The following is an 18,610-nucleotide window of genomic DNA, read 5'->3' as shown; positions in this document are numbered from 1 at the left end:
GGGGCATTGGAGTCGTTGCTGGAGCCATTCCACTCTGTGCTTTGGGTGTTATTCTCAGTGGAGTGGAACTTCCAAGCTTAATTCTCTGGCTTTCCCAAGAAGTCTGCGAGGCACTTGACATCCTTTAAGAAACTTGTGTTTTGTTCAGGCTAGTGAGAATGCTTTCTACTGTTTCTGACTGAGGATCCTGACACTGATAGTTTCCAAAGGCTGGAGCACGATGGCTTTAAATTCCCCATAACTGAAGAAGGCACGATGTTTGTTTTACTTTTCGGCAAATAAAATGTTCAGCTTGCCCATTCCTATGTGTGTATTCATATAATACAGCTAGACGTTAACACACAAGGTCCAGACTCCCCAAATATCAAAGCAGATGGTTTGAGAAAAGAAGGAAAAGTGAATTCTATTTGTCTCACAGAGAAAAGCAAACCCTGAAATTTTGTGTGAAAAATCTAAGCTCTCTAGCTCCACTCACTGTTCTGCTGGACTTCTTGGTGGCACCATATTCGTTTGTAAGAGAATGCAAATGGGACTGGCTTCACTGGACTACCTTTGGCCAGTTTTAAACAGACCTCTCAATTAAAAAAATTTTTTCAAACTAGCAGCAGTATGGTGTAGCAGTCAAGGGCATGGGCGGTGGAGGTAGTGAGCCCTGGGTTTGAATCCTGAGGCAGTTGTATACTAATTTTGTGACTTTGGGCGAGTTCCTCAGCTTCTCTGAGGCTCCTCTGTCACATTAGAATGTATCCTCCCACTATTGCTTGGTGGATTTAATGAGATCTAAGACCAGGCTTACTTTGCATTGGAGAATCCTTTTGGGAAGTAATTTATGACACCTGTATGATAAAATTCAAAATCCAAATTTTAAATTCGGTACTTTTGCAAGACTTTGACGATCATAAAAATAACCATCGTCCTTTTCGTTTCATGCTGATGCTTGTCATGACATCATTTCCCTTCAGAAGTTTAGAAGTCTTGGGACTCCTGGGTGGCTCACCGGGTCGAGCGTCTGACTCTTGATTTCAGCTCGGGTTGTGATCTCAGGGTCCCGGCATCAAGCCCCGCATTGGGCACCACACTCGGCGGGGAGTCTGCTTGATATTCTCTCCCTCTCCCTCTGCTCCTCTCCCCCACTTTAACACATACACACGCTCTCTCTAAAATAAATCTTTTAAAAAAGTGTAGAATCTTTCCCTTCATCTCTTTTTTATCTTGTGCTAAAAACACATGACATTAAATTTACCAATGTAACCATTTTTAAGAGTACAGTTAAGTGTATTCACAGTGTTGTGCAGTGGGATCCGTGGAACTTTTTCAGTTTGCAAAACTGAAACTCTCATTAAATACTCATTAAAAACTCGTTAAATACTAGTTCCCTCTCCCTGTAGCCTTTCTAATTTCTACTTGTATGATTTTGGCTATTTTAGATACTTCATATGAATGGAATCATACAGTATTTGCCCTTTTCTGACTGGCTTATTTCACTTAGCAGAATGTCCTCAAGGTTCATCCATGTTGTAGCAGGTGACAGAATTTCCTTCTTTTTTAAGTCTACATAATATTCCATTATACGTTTATATCACATTCTCTTTATCCATTCATTTCTCAGTGGACATTTGGGTTGTTTCCATCTCTTGGCTGTTGTGCATAACGTTGTAATTGACAGGTGTACAAATATCTCTTCAAGATCCTGGTTTGAATTCTTTTGGATATATACCTAGAAGTAGGATATCTGGACCATATGGTAATGCTATTTTTAATTTTTTTTAGGAATTTCTATACTGTTTTCCATAATGGCAGTACCATTTTACACCCCCGCCAACAGTGCCAAAGAATTCTCTGCATCTTTGCCAACACTCTTTTCTGTTCTTTTGATAGTGGCCATTCTAATGGATGTGTGGTGATATCTCAGTGTAGTTTTGATTTGCAGTTTCTTTTCTTTCTTTGTTTCTTTGTTTCTGTGTGTCTGTCTTCCTTTCCTTTCCCCTTCCTTCCTTCCTTCCTTTCTTCATAGAGGAGGAGAGAGGGGTTGGCAGAGGGAGACAGAGGATCACAAGAGGGTTCCATGCCCTGACACAAAGCCCAACTTGGGGATCTCAAGGTCACAACTCTGAGATCATAACCTGAGCCAAAATCAAGAGTCAGACACTTAACTGAGCCACCCATCTCAAGGTCACAACTCTGAGGTCATAACCTGAGCCAAAATCAAGAGTCAGACACTTAACTGAGCCACCCAGGTGCCCCTTGATTTGCGTTTCTCTTGTAATAAGTGATGTTGAGCAACTTTTCATATGTGTTGGCCATTTGTATATTCTCTTTGGAGAACTGTCTTTTCAAGTCCCTGGCCCATTTTTAAATTGGGTTATTTGTTTTTTGTAGAGGTTGAGTTGTAGAAATTCCTTACATATTTTGGATATAATCTCTAATATATATGATTTGCAAATATTTTTTGCAACCATTTGCAACCAAATTTTGCAACCAAATATTTTCAACCATTCTATAGGTTGTCTTTTCACTCTGTTGAGTGTTTCCTTTGATGCACACAAGTTTTTACATTTCATATAGTTCTCTCTGCCTATTTTTACTTTTGTTGTTTGTGCTTCTGGTGTCCTACCAAAGAAATCATTGCCAAATCCAATGTTCTGAATCTTCATCCCCACATTTCCTCTAGGAGTTTCATATTTTTAGTTCTTATAGATAGGTTTTAAAACCATTTTGAGTAGTTGTTTTTTTTTTTTTTAAGATTTTATCAATTTATTTGAGAAACTGAGACCACAAGCAGGCAGAGAGGCAGGCAGAGAGAGAGAGGAGGAGGAAGCAGACACCCCGCTGCGCAGAGAGCCCAATGCAGGGCTTGATCCCAGAACCCCAGAATCATGACCTGAGCCGAAGGCAGAGGCCTCAACCCACTGAGCCACCCAGACAGGTGCCCCTTGAGTTGATTTTTATGTGTGATGTAAGGTAAGGTCCAACTTAATTCTTTTGCACTTGGATATCCAGTTTTCCCAATACCATTTGAAGAGACTGTCCTTTCCCCATTGTGTAGTTTTGGCATGTTTATCAATAATTGTTTGACCATATCATGCAAAGCTCTCTTCCTAGGATCTCTATTCTGTTCCATTGGTGTATATACCTTTTTTTTGTGGCAGTACTACAGAGTCTTGTTTCTTTGTAGTATGTTTTGAAATAAGGCAGTGCAAGGCCTCAGGATTGCTTTGGGTATTATGGGTCTCTTGAGATTCATTTGTAGGATATTTAATTCTGTTCCTACAAAGAATGCTATTGGGATTTTGATAGGGATTGCACTGAATCTGTAGATAACTTTGCATAGTACGGACATTTTAACAATGTTAAGTCTTCCAATGCATGAGCACAAAATATCTTTCCATATATTTGTGTCTTCCTTAATTTCTTTAGGCAATGTTTTGTAGCATTCAGTGTGTAAGATTTTCATCTTGGTTAAGTTTATTCCTAAGTATTTTATTCTTTTTGATTTTATGATAAATGGATTGTCTTACTTTTCTTTCCAGATTGGTCATTGTTAGTGTATAGAAACATAGTTGATTTTTGTGTGATTTTCTATCCTATAACTTTGTTAAAATAATTTCTTAATTTTAACAGGTTTTTTTTGGTGAAATCTCTAGAGTTTTCTCATAGAAAATTATGTTGTCTATGAAACAGATATAATTTGACTTTTTTCTTTCAAAATTGGGTGGCTTTTATTTCTTTTTTTGGCATCAGAGTAATTTTGGCCTCATAGAATGAGTTTGAAAATGTTCCCACATCTTCAATCCTTTGGAAAAGTTTTAGAAGGGTTGGTATTAATTCTTCTTTAAATATTTGGTATAATTTTCCAGTGAAGCCTCTGGTCCTGGACTTTCCTTTGTTGGGAGGCTTTTGATTACTGCTTCAATCTCCTAGTTATAAGTCTACTCTGATTTTGTTATTTCTTATGAGTCAGTGTTTGTAGGTTGTATGTTTCTAGGAATGTATCCATTTCTTTTAGGTTATCCAATTTGTTAACATAAAATTGCTCATGGTAGTCTTTTATAATCCCTTTTACTCCCATGACATCAGTTGTGATGTCCCTTCTTTCATTTCTAATTTTAATTATTTGAGTTTCATCTCTTTTTTTTCTTTGTCTAGCTAAGGATTTGCCAATTTTGTCAATATTTTCAAAAACCATTTCTTGGTCTCGTTAACTTTTCTTTTGTGTCTATTCTCTGCTCCATTTATCTGTGCTCTAATCTTTATTCTTTCTTTCTTTCTTTCTTCTTTTGGTTTAGTTTGCTCTTCCTTTTGTAGTTCCTTGAGATGCAAAATTAGTTATTGATTTAAGATCTTTCTTCTTAATGTTAAGCATTTGTCACTATATACTTTCTTCTTAGTACTGTTTTTACTGTATTCAATATCTTTTGGTATGTTGCATTTTCATTTTACCTCCAGATTTCTTCTAAATCCCCTTGTGATTTCTTCTCTGATTTATTGTTTCAAGTAAATTGTTTATTTTCATATTTTAGGTGATTTTCCCATTTTCTTTCTGCTATTGAATCCTAGTTTCATTTCAGGTGGTCAAAGAAGATACTTTGTATGATTTCAATCTTCTTAACTTTGTTAAGACTTATTTTGTTGCTTAGCATGTGATTTATGTGCACCTAGAACTTGAGAAACTTGAGAACTTGAGAAAAATGTGTATTCTGCACTTTTGGGGAGCAGTGTTTTGTATATGTCTCTTAGGTCCAATTGGTTCCGTTGTGTTGTTCAAGTCCTCTGTTTCCTTATTGATCTTCTGTCTAGTTGTTCTAGCCTAACTGAAGGGGAGGTATTAAAGTTTGCTACTATTAATGTATTGCTGTCCATTTCTACTTTCAGTTCTCTCAGTGCTTTATATATTTGGGAGGCTTAACCTCTCTTTAAAGATGATAGGATTTATGATTCTCACAAGGATCATATTTCACAACAGTGAAAAGTAAAACATTGCTTTGGGGAGACTATGCTCAAATGGCTGAAGCTCTTTGTGGCCAGAAGGGCTTGGGCCGCTGGACCACTCTTCTGCTGAGAAGACCTTCCCCATCCCTCTCTTCTTCCATCCCTCTCACCATGGCCCAATGTAGCATCTGTCTACTTCTCTAATCCTATCCCATGATGCTTCACTGCTCATTATTGTGCCCAAGCTACCTTAGCCTTAGCTTATCTACTTCTTAAATACCCCTTTCTGCCTTAGCACTCACACAGACATATGCGCATATGCACACTCTGACATATACACTGTATCATTCAAGGTTTGGTATGTATGACATCTTTTCAGAGAAGACTTCCGTAGGCATTCTTGATGTTTGCTGGGTTTCAGTCATATAAAATGTCTATGTATTTTAAAATACTTTTTGTTTTAAAGGTATAATTGTTAGGTTATATAAAACATACAAAACATTCTATGTATGTTTGTTAGCTTGATTGGTATTTTAAAATATTTAGACAAGTAGCATGTGGGCCACCACTGTGCTCTTGTACTAAAGCTCACACTCATTCAAGATGGGCCTGTTATAGAAACAGAATTATTTATTAGAGCAGAACATTGAAAGCATCTAATTTTTTTCCTTGTTGGGACATTTAAGTTCTATCCAAATGACGGGACAATATTTATCCATATATTAAGATAGTTTGAAGCCCATGAACCATGGAGAAATATTTATGATTTTAAAAAACCCACAATGGAATGTAAACTAAGAATGTATCTATGTGAAAAAATGCATATAGGAAGAAATAAATGAAATAGCTCTCAGGATGGCAGGATTAAGGGATCCTCTACTTATTTTCAAAATATTTATACTACTACATTTAATTCTATAATTTGATTAAAAGGCAAGAACACGAGTCATTAACCTGTTTCCACACCATGATGGCAGCTGCCCATGGAGAAATGCTCTGAGCTGTCGGGCCACTTGGCTTCATTTGGCTCTCTGACAACCAGCAGCCGGGTTTCTCCATCTGTGTGGACTGACGGGAAGACAGCCACAGAGCACGGTACAGATTAAGATCAAATATCTGCTAGACGACAAATATTTTGAACCTATAAAAATGAACAGTCCAGGACTCAAGGGGTATATGTTTTTGAAATGTTGGAGAGTAAATATTCATGACCTTGTCTGGCCCTCAACTTCAGGAGGCGGGGGACTTGAGATTCATTCAGTTCTCCTGACACAAAGAGAAGGGACAAGGGGACAAGTGAGGTCCGCATAGGTAAGTCAGGGACCATAAGGGCGCCTAAGAGTCCCGAGGGATAAGCAGAGACTAGGCAGGCAAGGAGCGGGGTGATAGAGAGATGATGAGGGCAAAGGCAGATCCTTAAAAAGGTGTTGGTATCCCTGAAAGCCTGCATCGTGTTCTGTGTGGCAGAACTTTTGTAAAGTCACCCGACAAATTTTTGGAGAGGACTGGAGAAGAGCAAAAGTAGAACGAGGGAGCTCGATGTCCGAAATGTTTAAAGAGAGCAAAGCTGAGGACGTGACCCAGAGCCTGAGCGGGGAGGATACAGAAGAGATGGATTTGAAAGGAACGAGGAGAGAAAATCAACAGGACTCTGTAACTGATCAGAACGAAAGTCAGGGTGACGGCCAGGATGCTGGCTGAGCATCTGAGTGTGTTGGCAGGACCACGGTTGCCAGACACCAGCAAGACTCCAGAAACCAGCAAGGACTTGGTATTAGTTTATATTTTAGATTAAAAATCTAAGTTTGCATTTATTTATGTCTCTTTCCCAAGTTACAATCCCATGGGGGACCCTGAGGTCTCTATTTACAGTTCGTGTTTACATCCGCTGAGCTCTACGCTTACCGGATCAGGAAAAGAGATCCTACAATCCATTCCAGGCCTCTTCGGCCATGACCTCTTGTAAATAGAACTAGGTTTACAGGCAAATCCAGAGGCATTTATGAGCAAATACTGACCCCCAGTGTCTGGGTGTAGAAATAAATGTTAAGGTTTAAAAAATCAAGATTTTAAAAATACCAAGACTCTCCCAAGAGAGTACCTGGAATTCTGCTACAAATCATGTTCCCTACCATCCAGTTCAGAATCCTAGTGTGCTTCAGAAACTAAAATGCTGACCAGCTAACCTATGGCCAGTAGCTGTCTGGAGAACTCTAATGGACATTCTATAGAACATGTGTCAGAATGGATTAAGGACCTCAATCCAAGAGGCCAGTGGGCACTTAACTGTGTGATGCACTTTACCCTCTTTGTTCCAAGGTCCAGTTTCAATCACTCCAAAGAACCTTCTCACTAACAGGGTAGGTTTGATGCAATAATTTTACTAATAACCCTCTGATCCCTCACTGAGGTCAATGTTATGTCAAATGAGGTTTCCTTGCAAGTGGACACGAGGCAGCATGGTTTATGGACATTCCCTTCGCAGTAGCTGTGTGGCTAGAGTGAGTTCATGAAAAATCCTTGAGTTAACTCTGAGGCTGCAGGTGCCTTATTGAGAAAGTGACCACTTAACATTTTGGCCAACAGTTGCTAATGTTAATCTCGGGCATCTATCTTCTGCAGACTGGAAATTAGGTTTAGTTCTTGGAAGGTGTGTTTGTATCACATCCTGGGCTATGCTGAAGTCTTTAAAAACTTGGCTGTTCAAAGAATTAAATGAACAGGTTGAGCAAGAAAACTGTCTTGGGGGTAGGGCTTCCTTCATAAAAATAGGATATTTTCATGAACTTTGTTTTGTGAAACAAAGCCTTCAGTGGCCAATCACAACATAAATAAAAGGCACATCTTAAGTACTAGCACAATCCATTTGCGTGTTGTTTGGGCAGTGAGAAGTCATTGCTGGCCTCTGACCCTCAGCGGTCTTAGTAGAAGGAGGCACGGAGGAACGGTAGAAACCAAGGCTGCTTCAGAGTCACATGGATTCAGGGCGGGGCTAGGCCACTGAGATGACTGACATGAGGAACACTGGTGACCTTGCTCCTGCACCAAGCTGAAGGTCAACGAAACATGGGTCCAGACCGTACATATTGGTTTTGGAGCCAAATGGTGACAGTAAGAAGGAATGGCACCCTCAGGCAGTAAAGGAGATTAAACTAGAAGGGTTTGCATCAGGAGGAAGAAATTCCATTTACTCTTTGCTCGGCTACAAGGGAATGGCAATCAACACTCTTCGTGAGTTGCTCTATCAACAGAAAAGCTAATTGTTGGTATAATGCCTAACCGTAGCCCCAAACAGAATGAGGGTACTTGTTTCTTGACAATACAGACCCGAGAAGTTCCTCTCTTCCTTAACAAGGCCTGAGATTTCAGGAAGAGTGAAACTGCACAGAAAGCAGGACACCTTTATCCAGTCGGTACAGAGATGGTTTTAGCTGCTCCTTTGTCCATTCTTTTTTCCCCCTCCTGCCTCCTGTCACTTTAGTTTTCCTGGTTTCATTTTGAAAAATTTCAAACCCACAGAAAAGGTGGAAGAATAGTACAATAGTACATTATACATTCTTTGCTCAGTTTATGGATTGTAACATTCACTGCATTTGCTTTCTGTCCCTCTCTAAATATACAGCAACATTGTTGGCCAAACCATTTGAATGTGAGTTGCAGACATGACATATCACCCTTAAATTCTGCAGCCCCTAAATGTCCTTTATAACTTTTAATTAAAATATTCAGTTAGAGTTCAAATATTGAGGCCTTGATCCCCAGCGTGCTGGTATTTGGAGGGAAGGCCTTTAGGAGGTACTTAGATTTACATGAGGTCATGAAGGTCGATCTCCCCCATGCTGAGATTAAGGTCTTCGAAAGAGGAAGAGACCAGCGCCCTCCCCTCCACTCTAGAGCGAAAAGATATCTGTCTGAAAACCAGGAGGGTTCTCATCAGGCACTTGATCTCTGGTGCCCAGTCTCTGGCACTGTGACATATGTCTGTCATTTAAGCCACCTTGCCTGTGGTTTTCCGTTACTGCAGTTTGAGCGGACTGGGACAAATGTCCCATAATCCATCATCATCACTCTTTACTTTAATGGCAAATTGTCCCAAATTTGGCACTTGAAGCCAATTTTTGTGTCCCATCAGTTTTCGGGCATTTTTTTCTTTTCTGACTCAAGATGTTCTAAGCTCCCCTTCTCCTTTATCTGTCTCAAACCTGGAAATGACCATTTCCCCCAAACAATCCCAGGTTCTGTGGAACAGTAATTAGAAAGCTAGCTCAGGACTGTAGGTGTGCTCATTATTAGTGTATTTACTGCTTCTAGGTCATTTCAGAGGACAGGGGCAGAGCTGGGGGTGAGAGGAGGTGGTGTTAGGGAGAGAAAACACACACACACACACACACACACACACACACATACATACACACACACGTTCATATAAATAGCTCCAGTTCGGGGCGCCTGGGTGGCTCAGTGGTTTAAGCCTCTGCCTTCGGCTCAGGTCATGATCTCAGGATCTTGGGATCGAGTCCTACATCAGGCTCTCTGCTCAGAGGGGAACCTACTTCCTTCTCTCTCTCTCTCTGCCTGCCTCTCTGCCTACTTGTGATCTCTCTCTGCCGAATAAATAAATAAAATCTTTTTTTAAAAAAGTGCTTATTAAATAGCTCCAGTTCAAAACTGATAAAACAGCATTCTTCTTTATCTGCTTCCTTGTTCTATCTCCCTTCTCCCATAGTGAGTAACCTGATTTACAAGAACAACAAATTTACTCATTTCTTAAACCTATGCAGTTGGTTTCAGAATTATTTAAAATAGTCTCAGGAACATTTTCATCTTTAAAACAGTTGAATTTATCATCAGAGTCACCAAATCATCTCGCATTATTCAGCAGAAATCACACGTAACAGACTAACAGGTCTCCAGACAGCAACCAGAGGGAATACAGATTGTATACAGCCAAGACTCAAATTGGACAACTTAACAAAGGCTGCCGTGAGGTTTCTCTAAAGTACCGAGAAAAGGCAAAGTTCAAAACAGAATACTGATGCTTCCATTCGAACTGTGCAAAGACTACTTAAGCTGTTTTCCTTTTTGGAATCTATCCCGCTTGATGTTTGGCATTTATTCCAGAATAATCCAGTGCCAGCCGGGGAAGACGGAGGGCATCTATACAGAACAGGAGTCGTAAGTGAATGAGGTGGCAATTGGGGGCTAGACGGGCATAGGAGTGTTCTTTGTGCTAGTGTTCTCTGTTTTTGTGGCTCTTTAAAGCTTTTTATAATAAGAAGAATTTTTAGATGACTGTTTAAAAATGTATTCCTGCCAAATCAGAGTAAGTGTAAGCTTAAATGGCCAGCTCTGACTTAAAAAGCAAGAGCTATGTGGCTGTATTATGGATACGCAGGAAGAGAGGGTGACACTCTAGCTTACCCCTAGAACATTGTCCAAGAAAGTTAAAATTTATTTTGGCAACTTAAGATCCCAGTGTCTTAAAGGCTAGACTATACAGCCAGATCATCCTCCAGTAAATAAAACGTGGCAACCTGTGGAAAAAGAGTGACTTTCATTCTTCCTATCACTTGGCCAACTAACTTTGTCATAAGAGGGAGATTGAAGGATTAAAATATTCTAATATTTTGGATGTTTCATTTTTCCTCTTGGAATCGATGGTTTAAATTCCCTTCATAGTCCAGTGTGTTAGACTCTCAGGCCATAGCCAGATCTGCTTGTGAGGTGAGCCATGATTTAATACTACAAACAGTATTATACAAGTCAGCCAAAAACTTGCAAAATTCAATTATGCAAAACACAAAAGCAGGAAACATAATCAGGAACCGCAACATTGAGGCAATTTGAGTATGTTTCTGAGGGAAGAAGAACCTAAGAAAGGCTTGTCGGGTACCAGGGAAGCTGAACTTTGAAGAGACTGTGGCTTGCAAAAGCAAGCAAATGAATTAAAAATGACACCAGGGAATGACGAAATCTCTGTCTAGGAAAAATGCTTCCCCTAGCCCATTCTGTCAAAAGCAGTGAAGGGTCAGGGGGAAAAAAAAAAAAAAAGAACTGTAACTACATGAAAGAAGGAGTGGGGAAATATTTGACCTTTTTCTTCTCTCTTCCCTTGGGGCGGCAACATGACCAGTCAGGTTTCTGCGTCTGGCCACCAAGCTGGCCAAGTGCTGCCCCCTGGGGGTTGGTTTTAACAGGCTCATGCACTGACCCCAAAATACATAAATACATAAATACATAAATAAATCCCACCCCTGAAAATCTTTAGAGCATAGGGAGGCTTCCCAGACCAGAGGACCAATAACCACCACCATTCCTGTGCACGTGCAGTAACAGCATTCAAATAAAAGCGATCATGCTCCCACACAAGAAATGGCCTCCAAGTCTTGGGCGAAACCATCGCGTTGAGATTGCATTTAGACATCTCTCTTGCACATCTTAGCGAAGGAAAATGTATGACACGGATGTATTCTCCTCCAGGGATGCTTTGTTGTCGGGGCTCCAGTGTTAGATGACACGCAAACCTCCATTTTTCTGGAGAACTCCTGCTCTTTTGGAAAAAGAAATTCATGGTGTACAGGGATATGGTACTCGTCTGAGATATTTAAAAGTTAATACTCCAGGAGGAGCACCTTGCTCTTGCCCTCATCTTACCATACTCGTTCCACACTGGGACAATTATTTCAGCCTGGGCAGAGGACATATGTCTCACTGGCTCCAGGACTAGCCCAACCGGGCAGCAGGACGGCGTGCCCTCTCTCATGGCCAAATCTCTAGACAGGCTATCTAGCACTTTCTTAAAAAAAAAAAAAAATCCCCCTCTTTTTGTCCCAACTTCACAAAGAACAGAAGGATGCCAACATTAGGATGCAGGTTTCAGTCTTCAAGATTTCTACATCAAAAATTCTGGATATCTTGTAAACCATGTGAAGAAAACAGGTATATTAGGTGGTCTAATACAGGTGAACTGTTGGAGTTGTTAGAAATAATTTTGCATGTTTAAAAAAAAAAAAATGAGGCGCCTGGCTGGCTCAGTTGGTAGAGTGTGTGACTTGAGGTTGTTGAGTTCCACGGCTGTGCAGGGAGTAGAGATTACTTGAAAAATAGAATCTTAAAAAAAAATCATTTTACATGAGGTTTTCAGAAATGTCTCATTTATTTCAGCCAAGATCTCAAAAACAATAAGCCAAATTACAGCAGAAAAGTGTGGGCAAAAATAAACCCTATCAGAGGAAATCGGCAAGATTCCAAACTGCCTGGTTCTGAGTGTAGCTTTGTGTGTAGAAGTATATCATCCAGCCAGGGGGTACCCTGGGAGTGAACACCTCACTGCAGGACAAGGAAAGACTCCAACTCTAGGGTCTCGAGCCGCATTAAGATACGGTCACCGGTTGGGTTAGAAAATTCAGAGGTCAGTTCCAGAGATGAAACTGTTAAAGAATGGTATTCTAGGAAGACCTGATCTCTGAATTCACTGGTTAAGCAACTGGACTAAGATGATGGGCTACAGTAGACACCACGAGTCGGTCAGAAACGTAAAGCATCCACAGTCCAGCTTTTCTTCCCAGCCATGTTCATTGCCAGTGCGGGAAGAGTCCTACTGTAAGGACTAAATGAAGGCCAAGCTGTAGCAAGGGTTCTAAATTAGTTTTCTTCTATGGCCATTTACCATACAAACAGATTAATCTGCCAAGGGGAAAAAAAAACATGAAAAACTTATAAATAGCTACAATTTTTCCCACATGACTTTATCACTGAAATACAGGTCACCTGCCTTGAAATAAGGCAAGAGTTTAAAGAAAGAGGACTTGCATACCTATGATGTTTAAAAATATGATCTAGAAAATAGGGTCATTGAGATTGAGAAGTAATCCCGTCTGCTCATGGCCTACCCACGCTGCTCTATACTATGTACCATAATTGTTTGCTCTCAGCTGGTGAAAAATTCATGTACATGACAAGCCCCAATGTACCATATTTTCCCTGCTCACGTGATAAAATTACGTGCACTATATTCTACTTTCCCTCCGATCCGGATGTTCAATTTGTAGAGAATTGTGAGTGTCCATGCAACTCTGTGAGGGTCCCAGGAAGGTTCTGAGCCAAAGACTAGTTCAGATGCCTTTGCTTAATGTTCATCACATATATGGAGATGCTTCGGGGATATTCATTTTTTGGTCACAGACCTTTATTTTTAAACCAATTTTAAGTACCCAAAGATTGAAGTTTAACAGAACGAAACAAAAGGAGAACACAAACAGCTAGGGCTGTGTCCATGCTGCTAATTCTAGCAGCCAAAGGGCAATCCTTCCGAATGTCAAAGAAAGGATGTCTCTGGCCTAGAGACAAGGCAAAGGGCCTTCTAGTTTGTTGTTGGCTTTCTTGAAGAAGCCCATCTATGATAGCCCCCATTTAATGGGCCTCTGGTTTTAACTGGAAAAGCATCCCTTTTCCCAGAGGAGAAGCCTGATAATAAATACTTACGTAGAGTATATTTCTAATATACCTTACCATCATCCCAGAAAGTCTTAGTAAATATAAACGTGAACTACTTACTAGAATAAGTAGTGTCTCTCAATAGTGACTCAGTAATGATGTATTGAATGATGAAAGCTTTAAACTTCACCTCTACTTGTTACTCTCCTATCTTGGATATTTAGGACATTGATTAAGCCCTTCTGGTTACTAATTAGCCCCACAACACTAACTCAAATAGGACTATCAGGAGAGTTCATCCTACTCATGCCTAGTGAGTACTCATGCCTACTCAGGCATCCTAAAGCCTTTTTCTGAGCAACATAAGTTACGTAGTTGCCTATATACACTCTACCCCATAGCCCAGTTCTGGAAAAACAGGGGGAAAAAAAGAGAGAGAGATCAGCACCCATAAAACACTGCATGCCACTTCTTTTGCAGCCATTCCTAGCCATCAAATGGGAAAGCCTTCATTTTTCAGCTCGTTTTTTCACTTTTCCTTGATCATCTATTTTCTTAATGGCAGCTTGGATAGCTTCTTGGTCACCCAGGAACTGGTGGGGCCCAACAGCATGCAGGTTCTCATCCAGTTCCAGGAGAATGGGGACTCCAGTGGGTAGAGTAATATTGATAATGTCTTCATCGGAGATACCTGTAGAACAGACAAGACATAGAAGGCAATGTAAGAGGAACTTCTCTTCACTTGTGTAACTGCACATGGGTTTTTTTTTTTTTTAAGATTTTATTTATTGGGGCGCCTGGGTGGCTCAGTGGGTTAAGCCGCTGCCTTCGGCTCAGGTCATGATCTCAGGGTCCTGGGATCGAGTCCCGCATCGGGCTCTCTGCTCAGCGGGGAGCCTGCTTCTTCCTCTCTCTCTGCCTGCCTCTCTGCCTACTTGTGATCTCTCTCTGTCGAATAAATAAATAAAATCTTAAAAAAAAAAAAGATTTTATTTATTTATGTATTTGTCGGGGGGGGGCAGGGGGAGATGATCTCAAGCAGACTCCACACCGAGTACAGAACCTGATGCAGGGTTTGATCCCTGAACCCTGAGGTCAAGACATGAGTTAAAATCAAGAGTCAGACGCTTAACTGAGGGAGCCACCCAGGTGCCCCACTGCACATTTATTGAGTCCCATAACAGCTGCAGGTCTGGAAATATACCAGATACTAGGAGGGATTCGAGCTATAGGTCCTGGAAGGAAAAAACTTCCCAGAAATTAGAATAAAACACCTTAGACAGAGAGTTGCATCACATCAAATTGTAGTATAACAGATACCCTTCAGGGCAACCTGTTATTCCTTCATGTTTCCTATCTAACTCTTGTAGGAAAACCTTCATAATAGCATTAGTCATAACTGCCAAAAAGTGGAAGCAGCCTAAATGTTCCTCGAGGGATGAATGGAGAAATTAACTGTGGTATAGCCATAGAGTGGAATATTACTTGGTAATGAAAAATAATTGAGTGTTGATACATGCTAAACATTGATGAATCTTGAAAACATTATGCTAATGAAAGAAGCCAGTCGCCACCAACTGCATGTTGGATGATTGCATTTATATAGGAAAATATACAGTGAGACAAAGAGATTAGTGGTTGCCTAGGGCTAGAAGAAATAGAGAAAGTTGGAAGTGACAGCTATGTACAGGGTTTCTTTTGGGAATAATGAAATTGTTCCAAAATTAACTGTGGTGATAGATGGACAATTCTGTACACATACTAAAAGTCACTGAACTGTACTCTTTAAATGGGTGAACTGTATATTATGTAAATTATATTTCAATAGAGTTGTTAAAAAAATACTAAACAGAACCAGAGAAGTTAAATAAAGCTTCTCAAATCACAAGACTGTTAAAGCAATAAAATTGGACCCGGGTTTTTTAATTCAAAATCCCAGGACTTCAACCCTGGTTGTCCAAGGCTACTTCATGACAGTTTAGGGAAAGAGGAGAATGTCTGTATCCCTGCTGTGCCCCTGTGAAGGGCTGGGTACTATCTGTAGCAGCTAGTGTTCTCCTGTTTTCAGGACTGGTAAAGGGCATGAACAGATTTGTCTGAGCTCTTTGAAACAGCTAACACAGTGGGATCGTGATGGGTGGGCCAGGTTTAGGGGTTGTGGTCTGTGACCTTAGTAAAGCGTTCTAGCTTTCTGGAAAGGGGCTGGAGCACACATGGGGCTCTCTTGTTTGACCATGGCCCCAGATCTAGCCAGATCTCGACAGGTCCTCTCTTTAGTAGCACTGCCCTCAAGCTCATGCCTATGGCATTGATAACAATCCAATTTTGTGTAGGACCAAATCAAAGAGCCAACTCAACAAAAGCCACAAGTACTAGAATATTTCCCCTACAAAGGAAGGAGAGCTCAACAGAAATAGAAATGTTTCCAATAAATAAAGTTGACATTCCACTTTGATGACTACTCAAATCGTTCACACAGCAGACTAATTACTTACACATATTTAAAATACCTAGACTGGTTAATAATCAGTCCACGAGACTTAAGGACTGAAATTTTAAAATAGCAAATTAGGAAAAACCACAGTGAAGCCATTACTCATTACTTGATTTTGGCATAAGCCACTCTTTGTCCTGAGAAAAAGTTAAGCAAGCAGAGGTCCTCAGGCTAGAACAATGCATCTGCACTGAATTAAGCCAAACTGAATCAGTACTATATTATGCAATACCATATTATAAATTCATTAACTGGAACATCATATGAAGTTTAAAATGAGTGGACAAACAGCACAAGCCTGTCTGATAACTGGCTTAGATTTTTTATCTAGCATCCAAGAATGTATTGAAAGCAATCATTGGAGATCTCATTACTACCCCTCTCTGTCTCTCCCCCTCCACGACCACCCCCTCTTGAAGCCCCAACCATTGTCTTTAATTCTTTTCTTTTCTTTCTTTAAAGTAGGCTCCATGCCCAGCATGAAGCCCAACGCAGGGCTTGAACTCATGACCCTGAGATCAAGACCTGAGCGGAGGTCAAGAATCAGACACTTAGCCGACTGAGCCACCCAGGCGTCCCTGTCTTTAATTCTTGAACCTTTACAAGAAGCAACTAGGAGTTAACTGCAATCAGTCTACATGACTGGGACATTTCAAGTAAGAAATAATGAACATTTATGGTAAGTCAAAAGGGTAACTCAATGCCACTATGGAGAGAAATTCAAACGATTTCATTTTCTGCATACAGGATTAACTTAAGGAAGTCAAATCTGCACCTGTGAGCCCCAGTCCTCAAGTCAATACAGCAAGAACAGGAAACACAGCCAGATATTAAGATCACTGTACATCTACGACAGCACTCACACTTGACCTTCTGTTAGAGGTGGCTGTGCAAATGCTTGCTTCTCCTACCAGGGTTACAAACTTCCTTGAGAACAGGGACCATGTCTCATCCATCCCTGTGTCCCCTATCATCTTAGAACAATGCCTTGGTCACTGTGAGAATTTAGTAAATGGTTTGTTCAACTGTAAAGAACCCTATTATGGTGCCAGGATCCAGAAATCATTTAGCTCTATGATCCACTATTAGAAATGTTTACATTATATGAATCTACTTCTTAATATATATACAAGCAATAAGGAATGAAATAGTAACTAAAAACTCTACTGCATAAAGCCTATGCACGAAAGCACTCTGAAGACTTTGCCAGAGGTATGGTGTTGGCCAAATTTCAGAACAAGGTCAAAACAGAGACAAAATCTCCTCAAAAGTAAAGATTTCGTGTGTCCAATCCTAGAGGCTGTATCCTGCACCAAGAACCTTGGTGAAAGATTATGTTTCCTTTCTAACCTTACTAAGAAAAGAAGAGAGCTGAGAAGGCTCTTAGCCTTGAAGAAAAGGTTGTTTATATTTAGAGCTAATAAACAACTCAAATTAAATTTGTCCTCCATATAATTTCTTTGATTTCCTCTAAAAGGTTTGCTTAAAACCTTTGAATCTTGGGAAATAGGAGGGAAGATGTTCAGGGAGGCAGATCTGTCACAGAATGAGAGTAAACCCCAAATACATAGTGCATATTTTTGGAATCTAGGAAAAGAGGGAAACCACTTTGACCAGCTCATTGGACCAGGAGGTGCCACCCCAGCCCTGAGGTACCTCTCCCAGGCAAGTAAGTCACAATTCAAACCCCACCAATGGGCGATTTGCAGGGAGAGGTCTGTATTCTGTTGCAAAAAATAAGAGCTGATACAAGAGACTCTCAATTTCATAGATGATCTGCCTATTTTAATTAGAATTCCTTTAGTGTTGGAGGCTATTATGTGCAACTTAAAGATAGGCTGGGGAGCAACTGGAAAGGGGTTATTTGAATATTGTAATGTGAAGATAGGATCACAGCCTCTAATTTAGAATAAGGCAGAGGGCAGAGTCCACTCCACATTGAGCTTTATAGTGAAAATAGCCTACAGCTTTTAAAAGTGAAGGTTTTTGTAAATCAATGATGCTTCTTCTAATAAGAGAAAGCTTAACCATACCAACAGGCCAGCATTTGCTCCACCAGAGAGAGGCCCGAATTTGCTGCTGCTGAAAATATCCTGCTAAAATGCCAAAGGTGATGCACTCCTCAGCCCCGCCCCCACAGCTGGCCCCAGCTGACCTGCCCTCCCTGGTTCTCTAATTTCGCCTCAAGGCTTCTCTGCCTGGCCATGTGTACAGCTGCACACAATTCTTCAGGGATCAAGCCTGTCGTTCATGAGTCTCCTGCACGCCACTCCGATTCCAAACTTGAGACTGCCTAGCCCTGTGCTTGAACCCAGACTAAACAATCCACTTCCGCTGGCAAGAGGCAGACTACATCCAACGTTCCAGTTCAGTCCCTGGCTTTTCCTTCAGTGTGGGCCAGCAGGAAACAAACAGGAAGTGACTATGCCAACCACAGAGAAAGAAACACACGCCTGTCTGGAACTCTACAGAACAGGATGCTCTTAGATACTAAGCCTGCGTCAGGAGCTTTCCTACGGGGCTGCTCTGGGAGAAGTGGGTCTGGATGCTTTGGCCTGGACTTACTAGCCCAGCACTGATAATCGTTTACATGCTAAAAATAGGTAAAGCCGCCCCTTAGGTAGGCATTTTCTTACTATATAATATCTCCTGAGTCTGTCTCAAGTCTTCTTTCTTCTGAAAGTATTAAGAGCTACTTTCAAGTTAAAGGTCATGAAATCTCCCCCAGTGATCTACAATTGAAAAACAGAG

The 18,610-nt window shown here is 40.7% G+C and overlaps 1 protein-coding gene and 1 long non-coding RNA gene across 3 annotated transcripts in view; one reads left to right on the top strand and one right to left on the bottom strand.

Moving 5' to 3' along the window:
* The first annotated feature begins 2,804 nt into the window (after positions 1 to 2,804).
* LOC131829793 (uncharacterized) overlaps positions 2,805 to 18,610 on the top strand; it is a 21,788-nt gene continuing 5,982 nt past the window's right edge. The window contains exons 1-2 of the long non-coding RNA XR_009353000.1: positions 2,805 to 2,961; positions 16,322 to 16,538. This is a non-coding gene — a long non-coding RNA (uncharacterized LOC131829793). The remainder of the gene's footprint in view (positions 2,962 to 16,321; positions 16,539 to 18,610) is intronic.
* The window catches only part of BPGM (bisphosphoglycerate mutase), a 27,509-nt gene continuing 20,965 nt past the window's right edge, over positions 12,067 to 18,610 (bottom strand). For both annotated transcript variants that reach the window (XM_059171900.1, XM_059171901.1), the window contains exon 3: positions 12,067 to 14,056. In XM_059171900.1, the coding sequence (XP_059027883.1) occupies positions 13,875 to 14,056 (182 nt within the window). In that variant the 3' untranslated portion in view covers positions 12,067 to 13,874. The remainder of the gene's footprint in view (positions 14,057 to 18,610) is intronic.

The sequence above is a fragment of the Mustela lutreola genome, chromosome 4 (genome assembly GCF_030435805.1).
Source record: "Mustela lutreola isolate mMusLut2 chromosome 4, mMusLut2.pri, whole genome shotgun sequence".
Lineage (NCBI taxonomy): Eukaryota > Metazoa > Chordata > Mammalia > Carnivora > Mustelidae > Mustela > Mustela lutreola.
This window is presented reverse-complemented; position numbering and strand designations above follow the sequence as displayed.